Here is a 26,152-nt window from a genome sequence, read left to right as displayed (position 1 = left end):
AAAATTAAAAAATTGCTGTGACTAAGTACCAACAGTACAGTAGCCAGTGTTCCCATACCTGCGAAATTTAACAGGAAGTTACCTGTCAGAAGCACGACTACACTCAGGTCCTGCAAAGCTCTACTGTCTTCACCATTCCCAGTTTTTTTCAAGTGACCTCTCAGAACATTACCAAAGGCAAAAACTGTACAAATATTTTTCATAAAAGAAGAAAGAGACTTACTTGTGTGACTACTTCCATTGCTTCTTTTCGGAGTATCTGAATCTGCCAAAGGGCATGCAGTCCGTATGGGAAGACTGATCCATTATCACTCCACTTCAGATTTAATGTGGAAGTTGCAAAGTCAGGAATTAAACTAAGAATGTGTGGAGTGACAGGAACAAAGGCTTGAAAAAGAGGCAGAGAGGGGGGAAAAAACCAGGTCAGGGGGGGAAAATTCAGGTCATTTGTCAGCAGCACCAGCCCTAACGGGTGTTAAACAGCCACAGCTCTGAACTGGCTAGTAGCAATACAAACGTGTAACTCAACCTCTGTAATTAGAACAAGGCTCTGCGGCTACATGAGCATGAGAGTTCTCAGGAAAGCACAGGTGCTGATGAATCATTAGGTAGCATTTTCTTTTAATACCTCAGCATGTATATGGGTGAGTAACTGATTGTGAATATGACTCTTTACAATGCATAGCAGGGAAGATATCCCATCCTTCCCTACCTCCCTTCAATACAATACCACAGTGATAAAGGAAATGTGGTGGCAGTCTTCGAAATGTGCATGAGAACACTTCTAGGGAGAATGGTGGAAAATCATCCCCAAAAGAAGTATGTTTTGGAGACCAGTAGGAAAGTGGGGACTTGCAACAAAATGGAGACTGGCGAGCAAGGAGAGCAGAAGCACAAAAGGGAAGAAGCTCACATGAAAGTCTGAAGATCACAGGGAAAGTGATTTTAAACTACAAGAAGTATTAAGGGCCTGAGATTCTGATGGGGAAAGGACAAGGATATTAAACAGAAGCATCTTTTCTACAAATGTGTTGTGGTGAAGCAAGAGGCTGAGAAACAGAGAAGAACCTTAGTAAAACAAGGGCTATGGCAGGTCATTTGGCCTGGTGCAAGCTAAAACATTTTAAAAATATGTGTGATACATCCAACTTCAGTCCTGACCAAGGATCTGAGAGCTTGCAAAGTGATCAGTACAATCAATACACTGCCCACGATAACCTGTGATGAACCTGAGAGACTCATCATGCTGACCAAATATTTTTTGAGTTGCGTTTTGTTTAAGTTCTTGAGCTGCTCTTGACTGCAAACAGAACCACACGTAAGTGTTACTGACACTAGAATCTGACTGTACTGAAGGAGTAAGCAGGCAAACAAAAGTCAAAAACTAGACCAAGCATGGCAGATTGTGTCACTGCCATCTTCTGTTTACAACTTCCTTCTTTGCCTGGAAGGAAGTGGGAAAAAGTCTAATTTACTTGTGTATGAAGATTAGGAATTTGTTCAAATGCTTCCTAATTTATAACTAGGACTAAAAAGGGCAAAGAGTGAGAGATGTAACATTGTTGTATTTTGTTTTCCTCCTCACATTCTGCTCTTGATTTTTTCTGCTATGAGCTATGGGTAAGAGGAGTATTCTTTCTCTTCAAGGGTTAGAGAAAACAACCTATGATCTATGGAACCTTCACATAAAGTCAGCATATCAACATTCTACATACAGGAATGCTGCCAAAGAAATCTGCAAGCTTGTACACATCTGAAGAGCTGTTAAACATAGTATAAAGGCCTTAGGTACACACATATGACCTGATACTTACAGATGTCTTTCTGGTGAATTGCAAATTCTTGGGTAGCAAAAGCAGTTCCAGAGCTTTTGATTGTCACTCTGATGGAGCTCTCTGGGATTGGAATCTCAACTCTTCTCTCCTTAATTTTAAAACACACTTGAGGGGTAAGGTCACTAAAAAGACAGAGAGGATTAAGCAGTTATTTCAGCTGATAGGAAGCTAAGGCAGGTTAAGTCCTACTCTTGCACATTAATAAAACAAATTCTCTGTAATAAACAGAAAGCTCCATATCGAGTTTGTGAAGGAGTGAGACTTGCTTGGCCTTTTCTTAATCTCAGATTAGTGGCATTCTTTCATCTTTCAACTCACTTTTATTATAGTGGTAGGTTGTGCACCAGCTGCATAATGTAATCAACTAGTTGTTACAAGAACACTTCAAAGTGAAAATCTTGCTTTTTAACCAAAATCATAGACTCATAGAATTGTTAAGGTTGGAAAAAAACTTTAAGGTCATCCAATGCAACTGTCAACCTAGCACGTTCACCATTCAACCATGTTTTTAAATGCCATATCCATATGTTTTTTGAACACCTCCAGGAATGGTGACTCCACCACTTCCCTGGGCACTCTGCTCCAATGCTTTATAACGCTTCTTGTGGTGGGGAAAAAAAAAAAAAAAAAAAAAAAAATCTTAATATCTAATTAAACTTGAGGCCAACAAAAGACATGTTTCTGAAACCTAGTCACCATGAATCAACATTTCAAAATAAGGAAAATAAAACACTCCAAACCAAACCTAATAGCATTGTCCCCTCCCTTTGTGTTTCCTGACTCACTCTCCCTCCATTTCTTTTCAAAGTGAGGGCATATTGGTTGAAAAAGCAGGATTACCACCGGCGTCCACACCTTAGAACAAATCTTTTAACTCCCTTCTGCTGCTCACATCACAGGGAAAGAGCAGAGAACAGGGCAGAGGATTCCTAAGATCCCAGGTAAAAATGTAGCTTGTGCTTAATGTTTGTGCAGTGCTCAGCACAATGTGATCTGGCTTTTGTCTTGAAGATGTAGATATATACAGGAAACAATAATGGATGGGTCAAGTCCCTCTGCTCATTAGCACTGATATGCAACTAGAAAGGCAGAAAGTTTGGAAAAATCCAGACCTTCCTCTAGGGGGAATGATGGCAGGAAGGAAAGCAGAGAGAACAATGCCAGACTTCCTGCTGAGGGACTGTTACTCACTTATGAGCTGGAACAGGACCTTGGAGCTCCCATCAGCTGGAGTCAAGAGTTTACGTTGAACTCTTAAGATTCACACAAGACTCTGGGCTAGCAAAGGCCAGCTGAGACTTGAGTGCTCAGAAAGGCTGCTCCCTCTTCGGTACTGAGATACTATTAGAGGATGTTTGGGCAACTGAAAAACAAAACCTCTTTCCCTCAGGGATGTCTGCATCAAGCTCATCTCAGACTCTCTGCTTCAGGGACCCCAGCCTGTCCTGCTTTGCCAAGGAGAAACAGCAGGAGCTACATGATTGTTCTTGTTCAGAGGACAGTACCTCATGAACCCTGCACTTCTGAACTCTGGCCACAGAGTCATCTATATGATGTCTTTTAAATGGAAATGATAGCTGGCAATGCAGCAGGAATAATGAGACACAGAAAACCAAGCATGTAGGTGGATTAAGTGCAGCCAAGCCCTGGGACCCCAAGGAAAAGTCTGGGCTGCCTGCAGAATTTACAGGAAAAAAAAAAAAAAAGTACAAATATCTGGACTGGGGGCAGGATGAAGATGCAGAATGGATTTGAACTCATCCCCAGCAAATGATAAGTATTTGGCAAACCCAGAGCATGGGGAATTGAACATGTAGTTCTCATTAGTGAAAAAACACACAGAAGATTTAAGTTTTTTTTAATTTTTTTCAAAATTCTCAACTTGCATTCACTTCAGAAAAGCTGTTTCACTTGTGAAATAATTTCTATGTTTCCTCTAACACAGCTTAAAATTTATAAAGGTTGTAAGACAGTCACAGTGATTGTTCATGTTTTTCCACACAAAAATCCACGTGAATCTCAACACTTATGTCATATATTCTACTGCTTTGGCCCACAACATCAGGATTCATTGCTTCCAACTCTCATTTCCTTTTGGAATGAACCTGTTTTGAAGATATCCCTCATGAAAACTCTGAGCAAGGGATAGGCAGACACACAGAGAAGTCTGAGTAAATAAGAGCATCTTCCAGTCCTTTGAAAACAGCAAGCAGATTTTGGCAGGCAAACTGTTAGCATGGAACAACTTTGCCAGAAACCTTGCCATTGCCTGAGTTAACAGGGCCTAGGGGGAGCACCACCCAAAGAAAACTGATGGGGAGATGCTGGGAAACAACAGCATCACAATTTCCATGGGCAGCGATTGAGGAAAAACTGTACTTTCATCACAATTTGGTATTTTTTAACCAGGTATGTGGGGGGACTTACTTGGTAGTGTAGCAAAAGTCAGTTTGTCCATGTCTTCCTCTAGAGATGTCCCAAGTACAGAGCATTTTGTGTAAATTGTGCGTTACACATTTTAAATTCTGGGGGTCCCCTAGAGAGGCTGAAATCATATAAGAAATGCAGTCAAAAATTGCAGGTCAAAAATGAGCAACTGTAAAACAAATGCTATTTTTCACACCTGTAGCCATTCTTCTTACGTATTTATTGCATGTATGTCTGGCCAGTATTTTAAAACTGTTGAATTATTTGTGTGCCTGATAAGACAGCCACAGACTCACAGATTTCAAGAGATACCTGAGATCTGGGTTTATACTTATGTGTGTAACAGAGGCAGCTGCCTCCTCCCACAATACCCATTTTCCTAGCCTAGCCTAATAAGCAGGCTCCGGGCCAATGGCAAAACCACAAGCTTTGATTTTAATCTAGTGAGTTTTTTGCTCTTGTCCATGTCATACATGGAGGGCAACTAATGACAGAAGGACAGAAGTTAATGATAATGTGTGAAATGGTTGAAGAGAGCCAACATATACAGCAAAAAGGTCCCGATGCAGACATTTACACCAATGCATATGCAGACTATCAGTGGAGATAGAGAGAATTAAACACCCAGTTTTGCACTGGTTTGCAAGATGCTGCTGGGTTCTGGAAAGCAGAGACCAGGCCTGGAACTGCCTCCATCCCTAGGATGGTGTGGGGCCACAGAGGTGACGGGATTTGAACATATATATATAAAGTAGGAAAGCAATGCAATTACAAGCTACAGAAGCCACAGAGAAAAAGTAGTTAGTGGACTACATTGCAATAAACTCACCTATCTCTTGGCTATATATGAAGCTTCTTAAGCATAAAATAGCTAGTGCTAAAAGGCAGCGAAGGCTTGAGTTCTTCCACATTCTTCTACTGTGTAAGAATAGCAGCTTTAAGCAGGAGTAAACGTCATCTTCCAAAAAGCTGGTCAGTTCTAAAATAAATATGAAAAAAAAAAAAAAAAGACCAAAGTTTTAAGTTCTGGACCCATTATGCCACAAATGCCACTTTTTGTTCCATATACTTTGCTTCTGAAGTAATGTTCCCAGGTATAGCAACTCCTTTTCCATCATCTGGCAAACTAATCTCTTCTCTGTTACAACAACTCCTTGATCCATGCATTTCCTCTAAGACATTTCTTCAAGAATCATAAGAATATAAAACTCTACAGTTTATAGGTACTCTTCAGGACCAGGACAGACATGGTGGCAGAGTATTATTCCACTAGGATAAGCCTCTTCATCTTAGATGAAATGTTGCATCTACAAAGGATATTGTACATTGTGACTGGAAATGTCCTTTGATTAATTTATGCACTTTAAGACCAAACACACCATCTGTTTTCTTCTTTCCTCTGCTCAATTTTCAAAAAGTTGTGATTCAGAGCTATGGGATGCCTGAGACATTGCAGAACCAGATCTGATCACCCAGGATCACTGGTTCAATCCAGTGTTAACTAATAACCCTTGGAGGAAAAATAATAGGGAAAAATAAATGAGCCACTTCTTTGTCAAAAAGTACTTGTTGCTGCAAATACTGGCCTTAAAGTAAAAATTTATCTGGAATTTTATGTTTAGTGTGTTCATTGAAGAGTAACAGGTTCCTTGTCTTAAAAAGAGAAGCTCAGCTGTTCAGCACGACCCTGAGAGCACACTCAGTTCCAGCCACACATTGACCAGCTTCAGATTTTGCTGTCAAAAGGGAAAAACTGAAGAAAAACCTATCCAAAAGTTCAGTCAATACCTGATGCATGGTTTTCCTACTACCTGAAATCTGTGAAGACATAAGCACCCTTCCAGAGACCATAACTCTCAAGTAGCCAGAGGTCTTCTCTCAGCAACCAAAAGCAAGAGCTGGGTCATTTTCATGTTAGTATACGACCAAGCCTACTTGTCCTACAGGGCAGCTTTGTTCCTATTTTGTCTAGGCTCCTATAAAACTCCACTCCTATTTTGAAAGACTCCTGACCTTAAATCAGAAATATATTCCAAAGCTAGATGAACGTTGTCAGAATTACAAATTTTGTCTAAAACCCTCTGTCATTTTGAAAGAAACCCCTTGACACTGAAGTTCCCTGTGCCACCAGGACTGTGCTCCCTCATCCCAGCAATACAACCATGCATTTTTATTAGTTTGGTTTTTCATTTGCTTTTATATATTTGTGTGTGTGTGTCGTGGTGGGTTTTTGTGGGTGTGTGGTTTTTTTTTTTTTTTTTTTTTTTTTTAGGAATCTTCCTTTAGGAGACAGCTGGAAACGCATGAAATGCTATTCTGTCCATTATGAATCTGTACTTTGCAAGGAGAAACATAACAGCACTGTGCAAAACAATCGAGAGCTGCTCACAAGAGGCCATTTCTCTTTTCTCTTGGTCTGCAACAACCAGGTTAAAGGAAAGGTCCAGGCAGCACAAGAGCTGAGAGAAGTGCTATGGTCAAGACCACTATCACATATGGATGGGCTTCTATAAAGCTTAGTAATTATTTCAATTTCAGCATGTTCTCAAATTACTTGAAAACCTCAGGAAACACATACTAATTTAGGCTACACTGCCCCCAGAGAGTATCTTTCATATATTCCTAATTTGTAATATCCATGCAGTGCAACATATTAAAAGCCAAACCAGGAGCAGAGGTTGACAAATCCAGGTAAAGATGAATAAAGAACCCATCAGCATACAAAATAATCTCTGGGCCAAATTCCCCCTCTGCATTCTGGTGTATCTCAGGGCATTCATATTGTATTTCTCCACGTTATTAATGAAAATATGAGATGTTATCTCCATGCTTAAATTTTGCTCACAAACCTCTAACATTGTAAAAATTGTGAAGATCATTCAGACAGGCCTGGCAGTTATATGAATAAAATTACTGATTTCTATTTCAGTCTATGAAGTGTATGTAAATGTTATCTGTTTCTGAGGACTTCTTCAAAGGCTATTTCTGGTTTGCAGAAAAGTCCAAACCCAAAATTTCAAGCTCTATAGCACAATCAATTGACAAGTCTCCTATCAGCTGGCAAAGTCAAGGAAAGAATAAAAAGCACTGATGCCACTTGAAGGAGAGAGAACTGAGCCATGATGTTAATTAAATCCCAAGCCTCTCATATTAATCCCAAGCCTCTAAACACATTACCTGTGCATGTTTGTGCAAAACCTGTTTAGTCATGCTGGGTTTATGAGGTAGATTCATCAGCTCTGTGTGTGTGTGTGTGTGCGCGCATGTGTGTGTATTTTAAGAAAATCTGATTTTCTGCACCTCTTTCAACATGTAGCTCACTGAGTTGTCCTCTTATTGCAAAAGTTTTAAGAGTAACATCACAGCAGCGCATTACAAGAAATCTGAGTCATACCAAGTTCTCCTAAATCAACCACACTTTTAATTTCAGTTTCAGAGTCAGACACAGAAGTGAACCTATGTAGTCTCATGCAGGGTATGATGAGAGTCTTGTAAACCACAACCTTTCATAACAAGAATAGACTTCCTAACCCTTGTGTTCTTATACACATTTTATAACTTGGTGAAAAGCTGGCAATTAGAAGCCTCATGTCACATAATTAAATGCCATTAGTCAGGTGAAAAGATTTCCATTTATAGGAAATCTTTATATGTTTTAATTAAAAAGTTACAAAACAATTGAAGTACTTTAAAAATAGGAAGTTTACTTCCTTTGGATGAAAGCTGCCATCAGTTCAAGACTAACTCAAACAAGGCATGGATGTTTTTCCTTACCCTGAAAGATATGAAAAGCATATTATCCTCTAGACAGAGGTACTCTTAGGAGCAGGGGATATCTATTTAGGACAAGAGAGCTCAACATTGTCAGAAGAAGGTAAAACCTTGACCCTGTTTGCCTGGAGTGCAACAAGAGTGGCTGTTACTAAGTGTAAATGTCTTTACCCTGCAGGTCTTTGTTTTTAAAAACAGTATGTAGGGGTTATGCCCATTTTTCCACCAGAAAAAGCTACTGGAATTAAACCACTTTTAACAATTGTCCATATTAAAAATATTAGCATAGCACATCTCATAACAATTTCATTTCCTTGGGGAGTATATTCATGTCACTTCACTGGCACTATCATCAGTGTTCCAAATGTGCTCCACAATTATCTCTTGCTCCATTTTAAGCACAGTACTTTATCCTATCTCCAGCAGACAAAGAACAGTTTATCCTCTGCCTTGCAACAACCTCTTACATAGAAGATGACTGAAACAGATCTCTAATAGCTTCTCCCTTAAAAACTCCAATTTGTTTTCACCATTTCCCAGTCTCAGTTTTTAAATTTCTGATCATTCCTGGAATAAACATTTCTCCATGAACCAAAGCTGCTGTATCCACAGTTTTGAAATATCTCTGCCCTGAGGCCAGAGCATTATCAAGAACAATGAAGGAACTCTCCTAAGGCAAACCTATGTGTTTACACAGCCCATGCAGTATTTGCTTCCTCCTCCATTAAGACCTTGTTGATTCAATTTCAGTGTGTGATCCAGCCACAGATACTGTACAAAGCTGCCACGTAGCTGTTTATTTAGTACTTCAGACTCCAATCTCATCCTCAAATGGACTGCAAACCTCCTGACAGCGTGTGTTTGCCCAGCAAATTCACCTTAAAGTCTTTGCCTGAAAAAGTCTTTCACTTTTGAAATTTTAAAATATGGAAAGGGCCTCCCATAAATCTATGCTAAGTAGGCACATAAAAAAAGTATTCACATGCAAATTTATGCTATAATAACAGCAAAGGCATGACAGACTTCATTGTAAATTGCCCTTTTTGAAGAGGAGCTACTATAAGCAGGATTCCATCATAACTCTTGGAAGGTACAGCACATGGGAATGTCCTGACTTCTGCCTAGGCCTTTATGCCATGCAGAGGAACTACTCTTGTGCCTGTGGTCAGAAGATTCTAAATTCCTTTTTCCGCAGACAAGGTAGCAAAAGAACAGTTAGATTCAGGTTCTTAACCACAGAAGCCAGCAGTTGGTGGCTGATACTTAAAAGAGCTCAATAACCATCATGGACTTTTAAATGACTTTTAAAGATGTTTTGGTGCAGTCACTGCATCTAGTGATGATCAGACAGATCAGAAATGGAAAAGTACTCCAAGACAATAATGAGAAAATATAGAAGGACAGCTTTGCTTCAAAACCCTGTAAGCTGTAAAGAACGTTTAAGGTTCTGTGACAAACTGAGAAAATGTAAGATATTACCAGCCTCTTCAAACTTAAGTTCTTAAAGAGGAAACCAGAAAATAACTGGCAAGTCTCTTTCTGACTGTGTTTATTACGTATTTCTTGGCTTAACTGGTTCTGTGTATCTTTTTTTTTTAGCATAGCTGACCAAATGCTCAAATCTCTTAAAAAAATAAGAAAAAAGTGTTTTCTTAGTCGGGGTAACAGATTGGTTTTCTAAGCACAAAAATTCTGCAAAGCTTTGTTGTACTTCTGAGTTTTCTGGTCTCCAAATGTATTTCATTGTCAAGTGCTTGGAAACCACTTTGAAAACAAACAAACAGCTTAAGAAAAAAAAAAAAAAAATCAATAATCTTTCCAGCCTGCTTTCTGCCTGCAGCCTGATCTGACAGTCACAAGCCTCCAGATATGTTTTTAAGAAGGTCTATGAATTGAGGATCACTTGTCAGAATTTTTATATACATAATTCTGCTCCAGAATTATATATATAAAAAGAAATCCCTGAAAAAAAATGGTTAACAAGTCAGCTTATACAGAAGGTTTAGGAAACTAAGTGAAGAAGTCTAGATGAAACCATGAAATCAGTAAAAATATATGTAACAAATGCAAATGAAGACGTCTCTTTGTCAATAAATTTTCTCAAGATACAATTTATATTTAGCCTCCACAGCTCAATGTATCATAATAATTTACCACCAAATGCAGTATTAAAAGCTCTCAAGGAAAATTATAGCATAGCATACCACCAAAATATTGTACAAAATGATAAGACGCTGCATTTCTGGCAATACTAGACAGCCATCATCCCAAATACTGTCAGGCAGAAATGCAGGTGCTAAGTATGTGCGTAGACCAAACCTTGTGAGAAGAAAAATTACTCTGCTCAGTAGGTGGGTAAAGATAATTTTACTTGTCTCTACGGAAAGATACAAATGCAACCTTCAAAGTGAAAGAAAACACACTCACATCCAGGTAAAAATGCATATATCGAATTACACATTCTACTGTTGCCAACTGAAAACTTCCAAAAAAATTCCCCTATCTGAAAAACCATGCCAGAAGTACACATTTCTGGGAAACCAAGCAAATGGCCAACACAGCTGACAGTAAAAGCAATGAACGCAGAAACAGAAGATGAACTGCCTTTTCTTAGGACAGCTGATCCCACAGGCTTCAGTTTTTGACTTTAAAGATAGCTGAGTAATTAAAAAAAAAAAAAAAAAAATTTGAGGGAGAGCGAGCTTGACTCCCTTTCAATAGAGTACATTCTTCCACCTCCTTGAAAAAATTTCCAAAGTTGAGACAAAAATCTCTAGTAATCTAGATGCAGGTTTTCAGTCTCTGTTTTATAACATGGCACCATTCCACTTTATAAAAGATTTGCAGGACATGAATCACCAAAACTCGTTTATAAACAGAGACTGAGTCCCATTTGGGAATCTGGCTTTCCCCAGTTCTGAGGAATTAATTTAAAAATCTGCTATTTCTCTTTCTGAAAGCTGAGAAAATAATTCAAGTTTCCTATCTGCACCAAATGTCTTCTAATCTCCAGCAGAAGAAAACAAAGGTGTTAATATATTATTCAGTAAATGTGCAGGAGTACACAAGGCCAAACTTTCAGTCCTATGAGACATTTGTTTTGTTGGGGTCTTTTTGCTGTCAAGCACAAGAAGAAAAATTCCCTCCTCACTGCTTCCTCTAGCTGCCAAACAGCAGCATCACCCCTGAGATACTGGAAAGCCACTGCAGTTTATCTTGTAGGCACCCCAACCTGCCTCTGCAAGAAGTGAGAAGTCAAGAGACGACAGAAGCTCAAGACAAGGATCAACACCCCAGCATTTAATTTTCAAAATTCTTGGTCTCAAGCACCATCTACAGAGGCAAGAATTTTAGCAAGAAATTTTACCAACAAGGGCAAAAGTGCACCCCAGATGGATTAAGTATGTCACCTGTCTCAGCTTCTAAGGCAAACTTGCAATTGAGCCTGCATTACGGTATTTTCAGTTCTTCCTTTTTTTTTCCTGATTCCAGGACTGTTAGACACTATGAAAATACAGATAAGCAAGCTGCAAACTGGGAGAGCTGCAGGGTATTTTCAGGTGATTTGCACGAGAAGCACCTTCGCCTGGCAAGGATGTGAGATGACAAATTCACGAACGAGCACCACAGCTCAAGGATGATCTTATGAAAGCATTTAGTACCTGTTGGACAGCACAACATACACGCATAGAAACTGAGACCCTCAGCACCTGCCTTTTGAAAGAAATGAAAATATGTAGCAGAAGCAGATATCAAATTCTTTGATCATAACAATTCATACAATTTTGAGATGGATTTGGAAAGCACAGTGGAAGACTCCTCCATGTTACTCCTGTAAACCAAAAAAAACCCCACCACACAAGAACAACACAGAGACCACTGGGAAGAATACCCCTGGCTGGGACCGATGAGCTGGAGAGAAAAAAGGACAGTGATACTGAAGAGGTGGAGGAGACAGGCAGAGCAACGGACTGAAAGGGCAACACAAAGCAAAGAAAGACTGTAGGAACGGATGATTTTTCTTCTGTCACAATCAGAAAGTAACTCATTAGGTGACTTTCCTTGTTTTTCAAGCAAAATATACATTTTGCACACTTTGTCTTTTGCTCTCACTGATTTATGCCTGCTTTCAAATAAACTGTAGGATAATTTAAAACCTCTTAGTCCTACTAGAGTAATTTTTTCACGCATTGTTCAGTGTACCCCACACAAGAGTAGTTCCCAAGCCAGACATTGCATTTGCTGTTCCTAGCGTGAGATTTCCAGAAGAATAAAAAGACACTTTCAAACTAAAATTAGGCATCCCACACCTGATTTTGGAAGTCCTTGTAAATCAATTAGTCATCAAGTACATGTTTAAATACAAGCACACCAATGACAATTAGGAGCACAGCACTGTTCTCCAGATGCTAACAACAAAAAACAAACTCTTCCAAGAAACACAGCGAACTTGAATACTACCAAAAATAGATTAAATATGTTTCGGAATATTTGCAAGCCTGTTCATGATTTATTTTTGTTATATGTTAGGATAGTATTATTATAGATTACCCCTAGGCCTTAATAGACATCAGAAAAGGCAGGCTACAAAGGTCTGGACTGCAGTACAGTACAGGTTGACTTGACTCTGCAGCCATTTCCTCAGCAGGGTTTCCTCATCCAGCTGCTGCGTTTCATCAAGCTTGTAAGGACACAGTATGCTGAGATCTCAGCTCCTCGTCCTAACTGAAGTGAACCTGAGCAGTGTGTTCAAAGGTTGTTGCAAGGGTGAGGGGACAGACAGCACATTATCAGATAAGCCCAGCTTCCTTAGGAAGTCAGCTCAAATTAACAAGCACAGATTCTTCTGCCATAGAGGTGCAGATGGAAAACACCTAATCACCCGAACAAAGAACAAAACAAAGGGGTGAAGGTTAAGGGACGCTACTGGCCAAAAGGGAATTTTTGACTTCTAGGTTATTGTGCTGTGCAGGAGAAGGAAACAGCTCAGAGTCACTTGCACACTTGTGTTTTAACCCATTCAAAAAATTTCTTGATACTTACTACAACTGGCAAATTAATTTTGTATGGGGATGAAGGATGTGCTTTTATAAATCTGATCCAACTACACACATTTCCTGATATGCTTGAATTTGGTGACATCATGATCGACATGCTTCCCTGAATTCTTGTGGTTTGCAACACAGCATGCAACAAGCACAGCGAGCAAATGCACACAAGTCTGATTACTAAAAAATACCTCTTATCATGACTCCAATGGCTACCCATTAGCCTTTTCAATACTTAATACAGGTGCAAAGCATAGAAAAAAAATGCGCCTTTTTTTTTTTGCAGTACATAAACCAAGAATCCAATGAAAACACAAAGAGAGGTTTCCCACTTCTCTGGTGCTAATTGCATTTTACTGACACATAACTGGAAGAAAACATAATCCAATTATTTCAAAACACATTTCAGTTTTGGAGGATACTGTTAGTCACTGTGTAGTTGTCAAAACTTCATGTCTTCAGAGGAAAATGTCATTTGCCCACACTGTCAACTGGACTTTACTTAATGTCAGGTTCAAGGGCCAGACCACGCCGCTCAAGACTTTACAAGGACTGCACAATAAAATTGCCGTTCCTTAGAAGAGTCATGTTATCTGCATAATTCTGTACCTGCCAGTTCTCTTCAGCCTTATGAACACACAAACATTAAAGGAGTTGACCTTATTAACGAAAGTTTATTTTTCTTTATCTGGAAATGTAAAAAAACTTATTTTGAACCATACGACCTTTAATCTTCTTTCCATCACAGGAAAAGCCTAATTAGTTTGATAAGAGAACACTGATAATTAGTGAAGCAATTCCAAGTGTGTTTTTTTAAAAACCAGCAATGACCCAAGGATTGGAATCCTTCATTGTTTACAATAAAACCTGTGGTATTCAAATTATTTTTAAAATACAATGGACCAAATCCAAAGAAAGTCTCTCTTCACGTGTATAGATCAAATGCTGAAATGCAGCTTTCACATTAAATAATATATTAAGAATAAAGAGCAACAGTTATGTGATATCCTTTTAGAGTGAATGTAAGGAAAGACCGTCACTTACGAGAAATAAATTGATTTTTTTTTTACTAATCAAGGAAATGGGCAATTCCTGAAACTACAGATCTATATTTTCTGACAAATTCCTGTTGTACTAATCTTTATTGAGACTAAAAGCTCTCATGACCTGTTGTAGTTCCTCTCTTAATAAGTATCTGACAGATCTCATGAAGACATATTGCAGCATGTTATCATGTATATCCACCCTTTCACTGGGGTTGGCAAACACTTTTCTCTGCTCTACACACAAGTGGGTCTTCAATGCTGCCATTCCCCTTCCAGTCTTGACAAAGAAGGAAGCTGTACAATATAATAGGACATTATCAGAACACGTCAGTCCATGTGTAATTACATAGAAGCTGTATTTCCTTTGTTTATTTCCTTCACATACTGTTCTAATTGTACTTTTTTCCCCTGGACTTTTTCACTTATGCATATATACATGCATATCCCTCCTTTTAAGGTGGCAAAGTGGCAAAATTAAGTACTCAGAAATACAAATATAGACTTCTGCAGCTGATATAAATCAGAGCTAGTCTCTTTCCTAATTAACTCATAGACATGTGTATAAGAAATTAATATTAACCATGCACTTCATGCACATACATGGACTCACTCTCATGCCTGCTTATGATACCAGTACTCCCTCATTCTCTTGCTGCTCACAGCTTCCACTGGAGCCAGGGACCCAAAAGACTTGCAATCACACTAATTCAGCTTTCTGAGGGCAACACTACTCCTTTTTCTGCTCTGCTCCTCTCACAGAGGTCCTGCAAAGGGCTTACGGTCCACTTGTAGATCTTGTAGCAGCACAGCAACCCAGTACTTCGATACAAACTAGCTTGTTCATGTTATCCTTTCTACCCATCTAATAGACTTTGATGATGCCAAGAAACATACAGCCTCACTTCAGTTTCAGTGTGCACCTTCACGTGGTACTTCCCGAAGTGTATTGCCCTAACTGAAACAGATCACTTATAGCAATGCCAAAGGCACAAGGTGTAGTTGTTTTACAAGTAAATTAACACCCAGCCTTCTATTTCCAATAATTTAGACCGATGATTCAGTTTAGGCAGCACATTGTCTAAAAAGAAAACATGAAGGGAAGTTCAAATTTTGTTTTCAATTTTTGCTAAATGACTGCAAGTGAAATTCAAAGACAGACTGAAATCTCTCAGTCCACAAAGAAGATGATAAAAATTATGAAGTTTTTCAGAATAATCTAAATTAGAAGATTATTTAGATTATTTTCTTAATAATCTAAATCTATATTTTGTCTGTTGGCTGGGTTTTTCTATCTTAGAAAATTTCTTTATTTTCCTTGATGTAAAAAAACCTAGCTGCCCTTTAGGTGTTTCATGGAGGGTCTCAGAATAGAAAATACTGGTATAAAAGTATTTTGAAGGAATGTTGTCCTGGTTTCATCATAAATAAACTGGATAAAATAGTAAAGCAAACTCTGCAGCATTAAAATAGTGCTCAGAAAAAGAAACAAAGCAATGAAGATGTGAACATTTCAGAATAATACACACAATGGCTAGGATCTATGATATTTATTGCTGTAAAATAAAACAATGTTTTTCTTCAATTTCTTTTAGAAGTTAAGAAAAGCAGAGAATTGAGTCCCTGTAAATAACCCACCAGCAAGTGCTGAGACAGCAGCATCTGCAAGGGTAATGATGATGCATGTCATTTAAAATTGAAAGCAGCTCATACATACAAGATTGAGACTGCTACTAATAGGACATAGAGTGAGTCAGTTCCACAAGTCCCTTCTGACATGATTCATGCTTAGAATAAGAAAATTAAACAGAAATTTTCAAGGTCACATCTCACACCTTCACATCACTTTCACATGACCATCATTATAGCATCTGTAACTTGCATCTACATCTTCTTTCTCAATCCTCCCTTGAAAGTTAGAGTCACCTCCTGTAGTTCTCTATTTTTTTCTCTTCTGTTGGGTGACTATAAAAAAGGGCTGAGGAGAGGAAAAAACAACCTTGGATTTTACACACATAAGTCGTTCCAACTTTTCTATCTACATTTAACAGGGTTCTTCCTTCCTGCTATTATTAGTAAATCTCACAGTTTACTTCTCTCAGTACTGAGCTGGCAGATAAAGCACAAAAGAAGAAGCATTTCTTACTTATTAGCTTCTGACACCAATAAATTCTATATACCTACACAGTAGAATGGAAAAAACTCTTCCTGTGGAAGGCTGTTCATCACATTTTTTATGCATTGCTGCTGATATGTTTAATTTTTTGTTCCACAAGTCAGCAGCGAAGCAGCTATTGTTTCCAAAGTGCTGAGCAAGTCCAACTGCAGGAGCAAGAGACGTGCAATAATTCTCAACGGTCTCTGGTGACTGCAGATTGAGGTGGCCAGACATGGAGAAAAGGCAGGGGAAAGGGGAACCTGAAGAGCTGGAGAACTAAAATCTGAGTGTAGTTATATGAATTATATGCTCTGTTTCAGTTTCTTTTTAGTTTCTATTCCATTATTCTATTCCTTAGGAAAAATTCTGCTCTTCATGAATCCAGTCAGGTCTATCCAGACACACAGCATACAGTGTACAAGGCCAAGCATATCCTTACAAATTTGCCTGTCTAAACCCAGAGACTAGCAGGAGCTTTAATTTTATGGTATGAAACATCAACAAATCATTATTTCTTACTAGTGTGAAATATTCTTCTACAAAAGCTTGTGCCACTCTCACCACAAAGCAAGTCATTATAACTCACAAAGCATTATACAAATAGCACCACCTCCAACATCTTTGGAGGGTTCTCTGCTTTTCCTATTACTGCAACTTCCCATACTGAAGAGCTATTCACAGAATTGGCACATGGACTATAAATGCAAAACATATTTAGATGCCAATACACATGCCTCAGGGATACAAGTATTTTACTTTACAATATTAAATACAGGAAATATTTGTAAACCACAGCACAAGAACTTAAAAAGGTCAGATAGATACCTATGTAGGTATTGGGAATGCAAGTGACAAATAGCTCATTTTGTCAAAAAATGAAAATTTACAAAAGTAAAACCAAACCAGAACAAGCTCTAAATGCTATCAGAGACCACCTGTGTCCTCTGAGGAGAGGGTATCTCACGGCCGAGGAGTGCTGCTCCTGACTAACTGCAAATTTATGCAAGATAATAAGCCTCAGTAACCACATATATACAAATATGGCTCTGGAATTTGCAAACACATATATATATGACTAATTCTAACTTATGAATGAAGGTATGCACAAACTCACATTTGCACTGTTGGCAGGAGCCCAAGGCAGGAGTTCTTTCCTTAGTTTACAGTACAGGAGAGCTGAATGCTGAACTGGGCAGTCACATGAAGCACCTGAAGTTGAAAGACTCATATATAAACCATTGCTAAGAATGCTACACTTGAGGATCACTCAAAAAAGATGTGAAATTATAAGTACATGTTCTGTGTTTGAGTGTGTAGAGAGGAAAATTAACACTATTTTGCTGAAAGCCTGTTAGTGACCTCATTCTACAGCAGCTATTGTAATGCTGAGTGCTTGTTCCCTTTTGTGTCTGCAGTAATCACTGCCCAAATTCCAATCCAGAGCTACCTACTGATTAGCAAGCATGCATACACCAGGGCAAAAGGACAGCAGACAAGAATCTAGCATTTTCAAGGATACACTCCAGCTTCATCACTCATTAGTTGAAATATGAGGAAGGAACAGGAAAACGTTCAGTTTTCAAAGTATCAGTTATCACAGTTCAAGCAAATAAACACGTAAAATATATTGAAAGGAAAAGTCCCAACAATTTTTTTCTGTATGGATCAAGCTACCTTACAAAAGTCGTTGGTCCAAAAACACAAGAGGAGAATTAGTCATTCATTTGCAGTGGATATGGTTTCATCCAGTACAAAGTCGATTTACACTCAGGATCAAATTATTACTTTGAACAATTTGGGTCTGTTGTTGCAAAGGCTTACACAATGCAACTGTTTAGTTCAGAGAGGTTACTTGGTCACAGTTTTCAACTACCTACACAGAGAAAGGATTTAAACTTGGCCCACCATAAAAGACATGAAAGGAAATGCCATGCAGTAGACCTCCATTGAAAAGTGAATATTGTGAAAAGTAAAACTAATTAAGTGTTGGCAAAGGTTTTCACAGGAGGAGTGAACTGGTTGATATAAAATTGGATATATTACTAAGAAATTCTAAATATGGGTTCAATGCAAGTCTTCCTACATTTAAGCCTTTAGTTTTTAGTTACTTTAGTTACTCCAGTCAGACCAGATGAGCACAAATCATGTACAGATCTCACTTATTAAAGTGAGATCTGTGCATGATTTGTGCTCATCTAGTTAATAAGGATTTTAATGGTGAAGGAAGACAATATGCAAGGGACAATATACAGACTTTGAGGTAAGACTTAAAATAAGGGTCACATAACATCTTGCTGGATTTACATCCAAATTGACCCTGTCTTTTGAAATATGTGGCAACATTTGGTCAAAAATTTCCCATCATCTTGATAAAAGAAACATACCAATCACATTTAATTTGGAGAAGGCTGTTCTCTACTGGGAATTGTGACAATGCTGCTCCAGTTGATGAAGCATGAGTTACGTGCCTTGAGACCTGTGCACTAAAGAGTTCCCACAGCCATGACCTTTGGAAAAGTGTGGAGCAAGGGGAAGAGGACAAAAGGAAGAGGAACAGGTAGACTCTAGGGAACAGATATTATTATCCTCACAACCAGGAGAAGCCCTAAAAAAGTTTGATATTTATGCTGACCTCTCACACAAAGTACTTCAGTTCTTGTTGCACATAACTCAAGACAACACTGAAGTCTGCAATATAAATAAATCAATCACTTTTTCTTTTTTTTTCTCTCACCTCCCCTCTTTTTTGTGCCTAGGATTAAACATTAGAAGCTTATCTCCTTGGTTTTAGCTCCAGAGCAGCTGTAAAAAACCTCAGAAGTCACACATCTCTTGCTGCAAGTGCTGAACATGATCCAAAACATGAATTATTGTGAAAATTAGTTATAATTGGAATACCTGTAAGTTACGTTTACCCTCTGGGCTTCAGAATCTTCAGAAGCTCCACCTATAGTACTGACCATTATAATTTTCTTCTGAAGTTCATTTGATTTAGGAAGCATTTTTGCCCTGTAGTAATATTAAAACCAATTATTTGAGAAAGATATTTTGAAGCTCTGTCCTCACTCATTTTATACTTAAGAGAGGCCATTAGATCTCACAGTTCAGGAAGGGCAAAACCATGGTCTGCTATACTAAAACATAGTTACACCACATGATGAGCAGCACCGCTGTCTTGGCACAAGAGTTTCTGGATGACTGTGCTAAGTCCCATTTGGAAAGGAGAAGGGCTGCCAGCCTAAGGCAGATACCACCAAATAACCCCAAAAGGCAACTGCCTGCCCAGACCTGTCCCATTCTGAGCAGAGCCGAGACTCCTTCATTTGTCCAAATTTCCCTTTTCTCTGGGTTTTCCAAGGCATGTAGGATGTGCAAATCTCAAACATGCATGCAATCTGAAATGCAGCTAATAATGGTACAAAAAAATATGAATATCAGATGATCTCAGACCACCCTGATGGACTGCAGTGTGGAGGTGTCTTCACCCACAGCCTAAATGCTGCAGATGGGCCCACCTTCATACTGTTTGAGACCACCCCAAGTCGGACAAGACAACTCTGCAGTAAGTGGCCTGGGTCACCATCTGGCTCCAAAACAACTTTTTCTGTGCTTCTGTGTTCAAAGCGTTAGAAATGAAGAAAGAGCAATTTTTAAAGCTTTAGGCTGAAACGTGTGTCATGCCCAAGGGCACAAGGTGGGGGGCATTCAAGGGCATCAAGCCAGCTGGGAGAGAGCTGGCTTGCTCTGCTCATCACCAGAGCCAACCTTGCCATAGGCCATACCCACACCATCCAGAAAAAATGCTTAACTGTGCCTGAGTTATGTACAGCCAACTGAGCCTGCATTTCCCCTTGAAGGGAAGCAACTAGCTTAAGTGGATGGCTGAGGCCCAGAAGTAAAACATGGACCATTTCTGAGCCAGATTGACAGTGTAAACCACCCTCAACCACCCCTGTTACTTGTACTTTTATTATACCTTTAAGCAACTTGTGCAATAATGACAAAATTATGCAAGCATAAGAAACATTCCAGCATACTTTTCAGACAGTGTATATCACCTAAAGAAAACACTCAAACACATTGCTTTATTTAAATTTCATGATTACACACTACAAATTACCAGGCAACCTTGATATGAAACTATCAAGGTTCAGTAAATATTATAAAGCTGTTATCTATGCAGCTGTAGGCACAAATCAAGCACAAATGCATACCTCTATTTTTGGAATATATGTATATTCCAAAAGAAAGTACTTTTTGACTGATGGTCAAAATGCACTAAGCTATACTGGCAGGGAACACTAGCGTAACATTACTCATCAACATAAAGCCATCGCCCTCCAAAACATAACACCCCCATGCCACTCCCCTCCCCCCGACAAAAAAACAAACCAAACCAAACAACAACACCACAACAAAAAAACCACCACAACAACAAACCCCAAAAAACTAAACCAACAAAAAACCCCGAAAAGCTAAACACCCCACTATCATTTTCTAATCAATGATACTGTATCACTGAAACTGGCTGGCTGGGGAGAGAATGCTGCATCATAAAATCAACCCCAAGAAAGTGCTATTTAATCCACTCAAGGAAATTTCAGGAGACTGAGGCTGGCTGAAAGGCTGTGCTTTTGCAGGAAACTGCCCCTGAACTGCTGGTTATACAGAAGGGAAAGGAGACTGCTCCCTGCCAACACATAGCCCAGTAGAGGGGGGAGGTGGTGCTAAAACCATCCCGCCAACACAGCTAACCATCCTCTGCTGTGGGCTGTGCTGAGTCTGATTTTTGGCAGGGTAGGAAGTGAGACAGAAGGAGCAGGGAATTGCCACAGTGCTGTCCTTGTTTCCACGACGTGTGCTTTTATAAGTTGTCCTCCCTGAGGTAAAAGGCACAATTTGGACTCAACAGCTGACAACTCAGCAGTTCTCTGCCTATGGGATAAGCTGGTTCTGTGGTAGCAACAGTTGACTTCACTCCAGTGCCAGCTCCAGACAGTGCATGGAAAGGAGGGGGGATATATGCCTTTCAAAACTTTACACCCTGACCAACATTCATACCAATGGCTTAGGAGTTATTTTTAGCCTAAGCACTTTCTGCTTACAGTGAAACCTGCTATTAGGAATGATTCCAAGAGACAGCAGCAGGGAAAGGCAGAGAGCAGCAAAGTGGCAAAAGCCCATGTCGAGCTTCTGGCACTTGGAGGAGTTCAAGGACCTTACGGACACGCAGCAGCAAGGCTCCCACAGTCTGTAAAAGTAGGGACTGCAAATTTTCCAGAGGAAGGAGGATAGCAGTCCCTGGATATATTTCTCAGGAACAGATAAGAACTTCCAAAGATCATTTACTCTAATTAAAATCTGTTAGTTTGTAAGTCTGTAAGGAAGGCAGGCAAAGAACACAGGGAACTTCTGTGTTTTCTAGTGATATCCCAGCTGCCCCTCAATCACTCAAAATACTGGTTAAGAAAATAGGTCTGTTCATCTAGGAATTTATATGGCCCTCATCATTGCCATGCTAATGACTCTGGAAGAAATCCGTATGATTCTGGAAGATGACATTTAAGTACGTATAAACCCCAAACTTTTGATGCTTCAACCTAAAAGAAACATGTTCAAAAATCTCACTTAGCTGCAGGTAAATACTAGAGAGGAAAAAAAAAAAATAAAAGGAGAGGTGATGATAAATTTTGTAGGCATCAGCATGCACAGATGCAGTCTCATCTTTGACACGGCCATACCACTTGCCTGATGCTTAAACATGCAAGATTCACAAAGCAATTACTCCCTGCTTGTATCTGCCGATAAAATGAGCACAGAACCAAAGAATCAGGTTCCAAAGAAAAAAGCCGCTGCTTTTGTTTAAAGATATAGGAGAGGAAAGCAGCAGGAATGTTCTCCGTTTTGAGGCAATCCAAGTCACTGCAGCACTTGCAGGAGTATCAGAAACACCTCAGGCTAGCCAAAATGACAGATGAGTCAGGATAAAGACTCCTACAGCCTTTCTGTCGATGCTATTTCTCTCTGAAGCTTAAGTAACCACTGACTCAGTATAACACTCATGCTCATGTCCCTGTGAGAGGGAGCTGAGCTCATTGGAAGTGCAGGATCGTGGTCTCCAGATTTTGGATTTTTTTCGTCTTTTACATTAAATTGTTTATGGAACAAAATGTATCAACCAGCCTTGCAGGATAGAACACTTCTCAAGTCTTATCTAGAAGCAATTTATTTTTCTTATTTTTAGACAGAAATTTGATGCCTACCAGTCAAGAAGTAATCATAAGTGTATCTCAGAGGAAAAGAAAAACATAATCCATTCGCATCAGTCTTGTGATATATGGCACTCTGCAAGATAGCGTCAGAATTTACAAACATCTAGGTTGTTTAAATACATATTTAAATATATCTTTCCATAAAGCACAAAATTTGCTGTCACTCTTTGGATTAAGCAATCCAACATTCATACTCTAAAAGAGTTGTTTCTTATAGATTTAGAGATTCTGTTCTAGCATTACCTATGGATGTTAATAAATTCAGATTTTTTTTAAACATTTTCTGAAGCCCTGAGCTGCATGATGCTGAAACAGATGTGACCTTATAGCCAGAGATTGTAACTCAACAAGCACTTGAAATTAAAGTCCTATGAATACCTGCTAGAGTAGCAGCAGCAGCTTTGCTCACCAATGAAAAAGTCTTTCTCTCTTTGAGAAGAGCATCTCCACCTATATTCCTGTGTATTACTGATTTGCCTTTGGCAAGTCTATGAGAATGCCCTCACCTAAAGGTTAAGTCTCTCCCTTTCCTCAGCACACCTGTAAAGGGACTTTTCACAATCTAACTCACAGATAATGCTTGCCACTGGTTGCTCTAGGTGACTAAAGTGGTGTGTTTGGAGAGTGCACAATGGAAACTGTTATCATTTAGTAATGCTGATAAAAGTTTGAATAGGTGAAACAGCGGTAAGATGAAAGATGAAACACTTAGAAAACAGAAAGCAAACAAAATCAGGTGATCTAATGACTCCCTAAAAGTTATATTCCAAACCAGCTCCAACTTTGTGATTTTTAAGCTTTTCTTTTGTGAGCTTCTGCAACATTTTCCAGGGTAGATCACAACCCTGCAGTCTACTGACACTAGTCTCTCTTAGACCTCTTTGAAGTAACCTGCAGATCCATCTCCAGCTAATGGTCAGCAACTCATGCTGAGAGATAACAACCAAGTGCAGATATGAGGCTTGCTTCTCATTCTGCGGATACACTCATGGCATTTTCTCTTGTCTCTTCCACAGCCAAATCCTTTCCTCATCAAAGATAATTTTTGTTTCAATCTTCATTCAAATTGTGGCCAAACCCAGGAAACTTCTGGGTCTATTCTCACCTTTATGTACAGGAATCAACAGAAATCAAAGCTTATTTTTATCATCAAAATTGTGCAGCATAAAATGGTTGATAAGCTAAGGACAAGCACAGACTTTTTGCAGATCAAGGCATTCATGCATTCCTCCCCATCGGACGTGCAAAGCTTTATATATAAAACAAGGGGGCACTGATGGATCTACACCAAAAAACCACAGTCTCAGCTAGCACTGCCACATGCTGACTTGAGAAGGAACATGGCATGACACAGAGTTTAATCTTTCTCACGGCTACTAAACCTGCTTAGTCTTATTAACATCCTGGATTCATGCTGTGGGGTTGAACTAAGGGCTCAGAAAGAATTTAAAGAATTCTTCTACAGTAAGGAGAAAAGGCAGAATGGACTTCCAGGTGAGATGTCAAAGGCAAGTCACACTGCCTTACTGACGTAACAAACTGAGTTTCAAATACAGTAGAATTCCCAGGCTTTCCTGAAGGAAATTTGACAGAACATGGCGTTAATAATGGAATGTAAATATTTGACTATTTTTGCAATGGTAATTTTAAGCGTGAAAGTCTGTCAAAAAGAATCAGGGTGACAATCCCTACATAACAGGTGACCATCCCACCTCTCCTCAATATTAGCTGATTATAATACCTAACCAGATCTTCACTCCTAGTCATAGCAAACTTCTTAGGCATTCACCACCAATGACAAGTGAAAAACAAACCATGCATATAACCAGTGCCCACTGAAGTAACACGCAGCATGCCAGCACAACATAGTCAATTCAAATTTACAGGCTGAATTTTAACAAGGGAATAACGTTCTTTTCAGAACTGCCTCAAAGGTTTTGAGAGATGGTTTTCAAACACGGCATCCACACATATTAGAAATTCAAACACTCAAAACAGAAACAGCTACTGCTGTGCCAGAGTCCCTGTATGGCCAGTGCACGGCGAGGCACCCGGCATGTCTGGATGCTCCCCAAACGCAGAAGAGGCTCTGGAGTCCCCTCTTAAGGTCCATTTTCAAAAGAGTGCTACTACTTATTTAAAAGTGAAATAAAATAATAAATTAAAATTACAAAAAGAGGCATAAATAGTATTTACCCGCTGCTCAGTCCTCGAGCCAGCCAACCTGCCGGCCAGCAGAATAAGCTGTTGACAAAACACAGCCTCTATTTAAGTCGCAGGCTTCGGGCAGCGGCAGAGAGGAGCCGCCGCTCTCCCCCCGCGCCCCCGAGGGAGGCTGCCGCGGTCTGCTCCCGCACCGGCTCCGGTCTCGGCCCCCGCCGCCGCCGCCACCACCACCTGTCCCCAGCCCCGGCCGAGACCCGGCCGAGCCCCGTGCCGCACGACAGCAGGCAAGCAGCTGGGGGCGGGGGGGGGGGCTCTCCGAAAATCACCGCCACCGCGTTGGGTCTCGGCGGGGCTGCCAGCCCACCTCCCCCCCTCCGCCCCTCCCGGCCGGCACCTCCCCGGGGCGGGCAGAGCGAAGGAGGGATGGAGGGAACATCCATCATCGCGCCCCTCGGGCCGCCCCCTCCCAGGTGCGAGCGGCCGGGAGCGGGCGCACGGCGCGGTCCCGCACTCACCCGGCGCCGCCCGGCCGTGCCCTGAGGGGGCCGCATGCCGCGGGTGCGCGGGCGGTGCGCGGCGCGGCCCAGCTCCGGCGGCAGCAGTGCGCAGCGCCGACAGGAAGGAGGGATGGAGCCGGGGAGGGAGGGAGGGAAGGAGGGAAAGAGAGGGAGGGAGGGAGGGATAGAGGAGCGGGGCTGGCGGGCTGCCCGCGGGAGGAGCCTGCGCTGCGCACCGCCCGCCGCCGCCCCCGGCCCTGCCCCGGGCACCACCGCCTCCCGCCGCCCGGCACGGCCCGGTTCTGCCGGGCCGAGGCCGCCCTTGGCCGTGTGGTGGGGGCCGAGCTGCCGGGGACGCGGCAGCGTCAGCGGTGTGGCTGGGACCCCGGCGGGCTGTGGAGACTGTGCTGCGGGGAGGGCGAAGGCGCGGATCTCATCTGAACCTTTCGGGTTTTTTCTGTGACACGGTCAAATATCCTTTATAGAAAAGCACCTCGAATACTTCAGCGCTGCCTGACCTCCAGGATTGGGCGCGCTGTGCCTGGCCCCACAGACGCAGGCGATTCTTGATTAATTTTATCTTTGTGTTTGCCACTAGTTTTTGAGGTCTGAGACTTGACCTCCAACATTTCTTTGAAGCCACAACTGTTGCAAGTCAGCCTCTCTTTTAAATTAAACTTGAAATCCTCACAATCCCACAGTCTCAAGAGTCGGGCAGTTTAAAAAAAAAAAAAAATAATAAAATGCCACGAGACCCATAAAATCAGAAGAGTTGGCAAGCCTGTGGTTCCTCTCTTGTGCCCCAGTCAACCACAGGAGAATGGGGAGAAAAAGTGAGTGCTGGATTTTCCTTGTATTTTTCTGCCTATGTTTTCCTAGCACTGTTTTTAAAATTGCTGCAGATTGTTTGTTTGTCTCACAACCCAGATGACAGA

At 40.5% G+C, this 26,152-nt stretch overlaps 1 protein-coding gene across 3 annotated transcripts in view; it reads right to left on the bottom strand.

The window, feature by feature from the left end:
• LIFR (LIF receptor subunit alpha) overlaps positions 1-25,290 on the bottom strand; it is a 49,856-nt gene extending 24,566 nt beyond the window's left edge. Inside the window, exons 1-6 of one of the 3 annotated variants that reach the window (XM_040090468.2) lie at positions 24,751-24,947; positions 17,397-17,491; positions 5,092-5,241; positions 4,263-4,380; positions 1,815-1,957; positions 224-387 (exon numbers count right to left, since the gene is read on the bottom strand). In XM_040090468.2, the coding sequence (XP_039946402.1) occupies positions 224-387; positions 1,815-1,957; positions 4,263-4,380; positions 5,092-5,173 (507 nt within the window). In that variant the 5' untranslated portion in view covers positions 5,174-5,241; positions 17,397-17,491; positions 24,751-24,947. Of the gene's footprint in view, positions 1-223; positions 388-1,814; positions 1,958-4,262; positions 4,381-5,091; positions 5,242-17,396; positions 17,492-24,750; positions 24,948-25,235 lie in introns of those variants that run through there. The other 2 variants (XM_040090471.2, XM_040090470.2) reach the window with 2 other exon arrangements.
• Positions 25,291-26,152: the final 862 nt, after the last annotated feature.

Source organism: Hirundo rustica, chromosome Z (assembly GCF_015227805.2).
Source record: "Hirundo rustica isolate bHirRus1 chromosome Z, bHirRus1.pri.v3, whole genome shotgun sequence".
NCBI classification, from domain to species: domain Eukaryota; kingdom Metazoa; phylum Chordata; class Aves; order Passeriformes; family Hirundinidae; genus Hirundo; species Hirundo rustica.
Note: the sequence above shows the minus strand (reverse complement) of the source record. Positions and strands in the feature narration are given on the sequence as shown.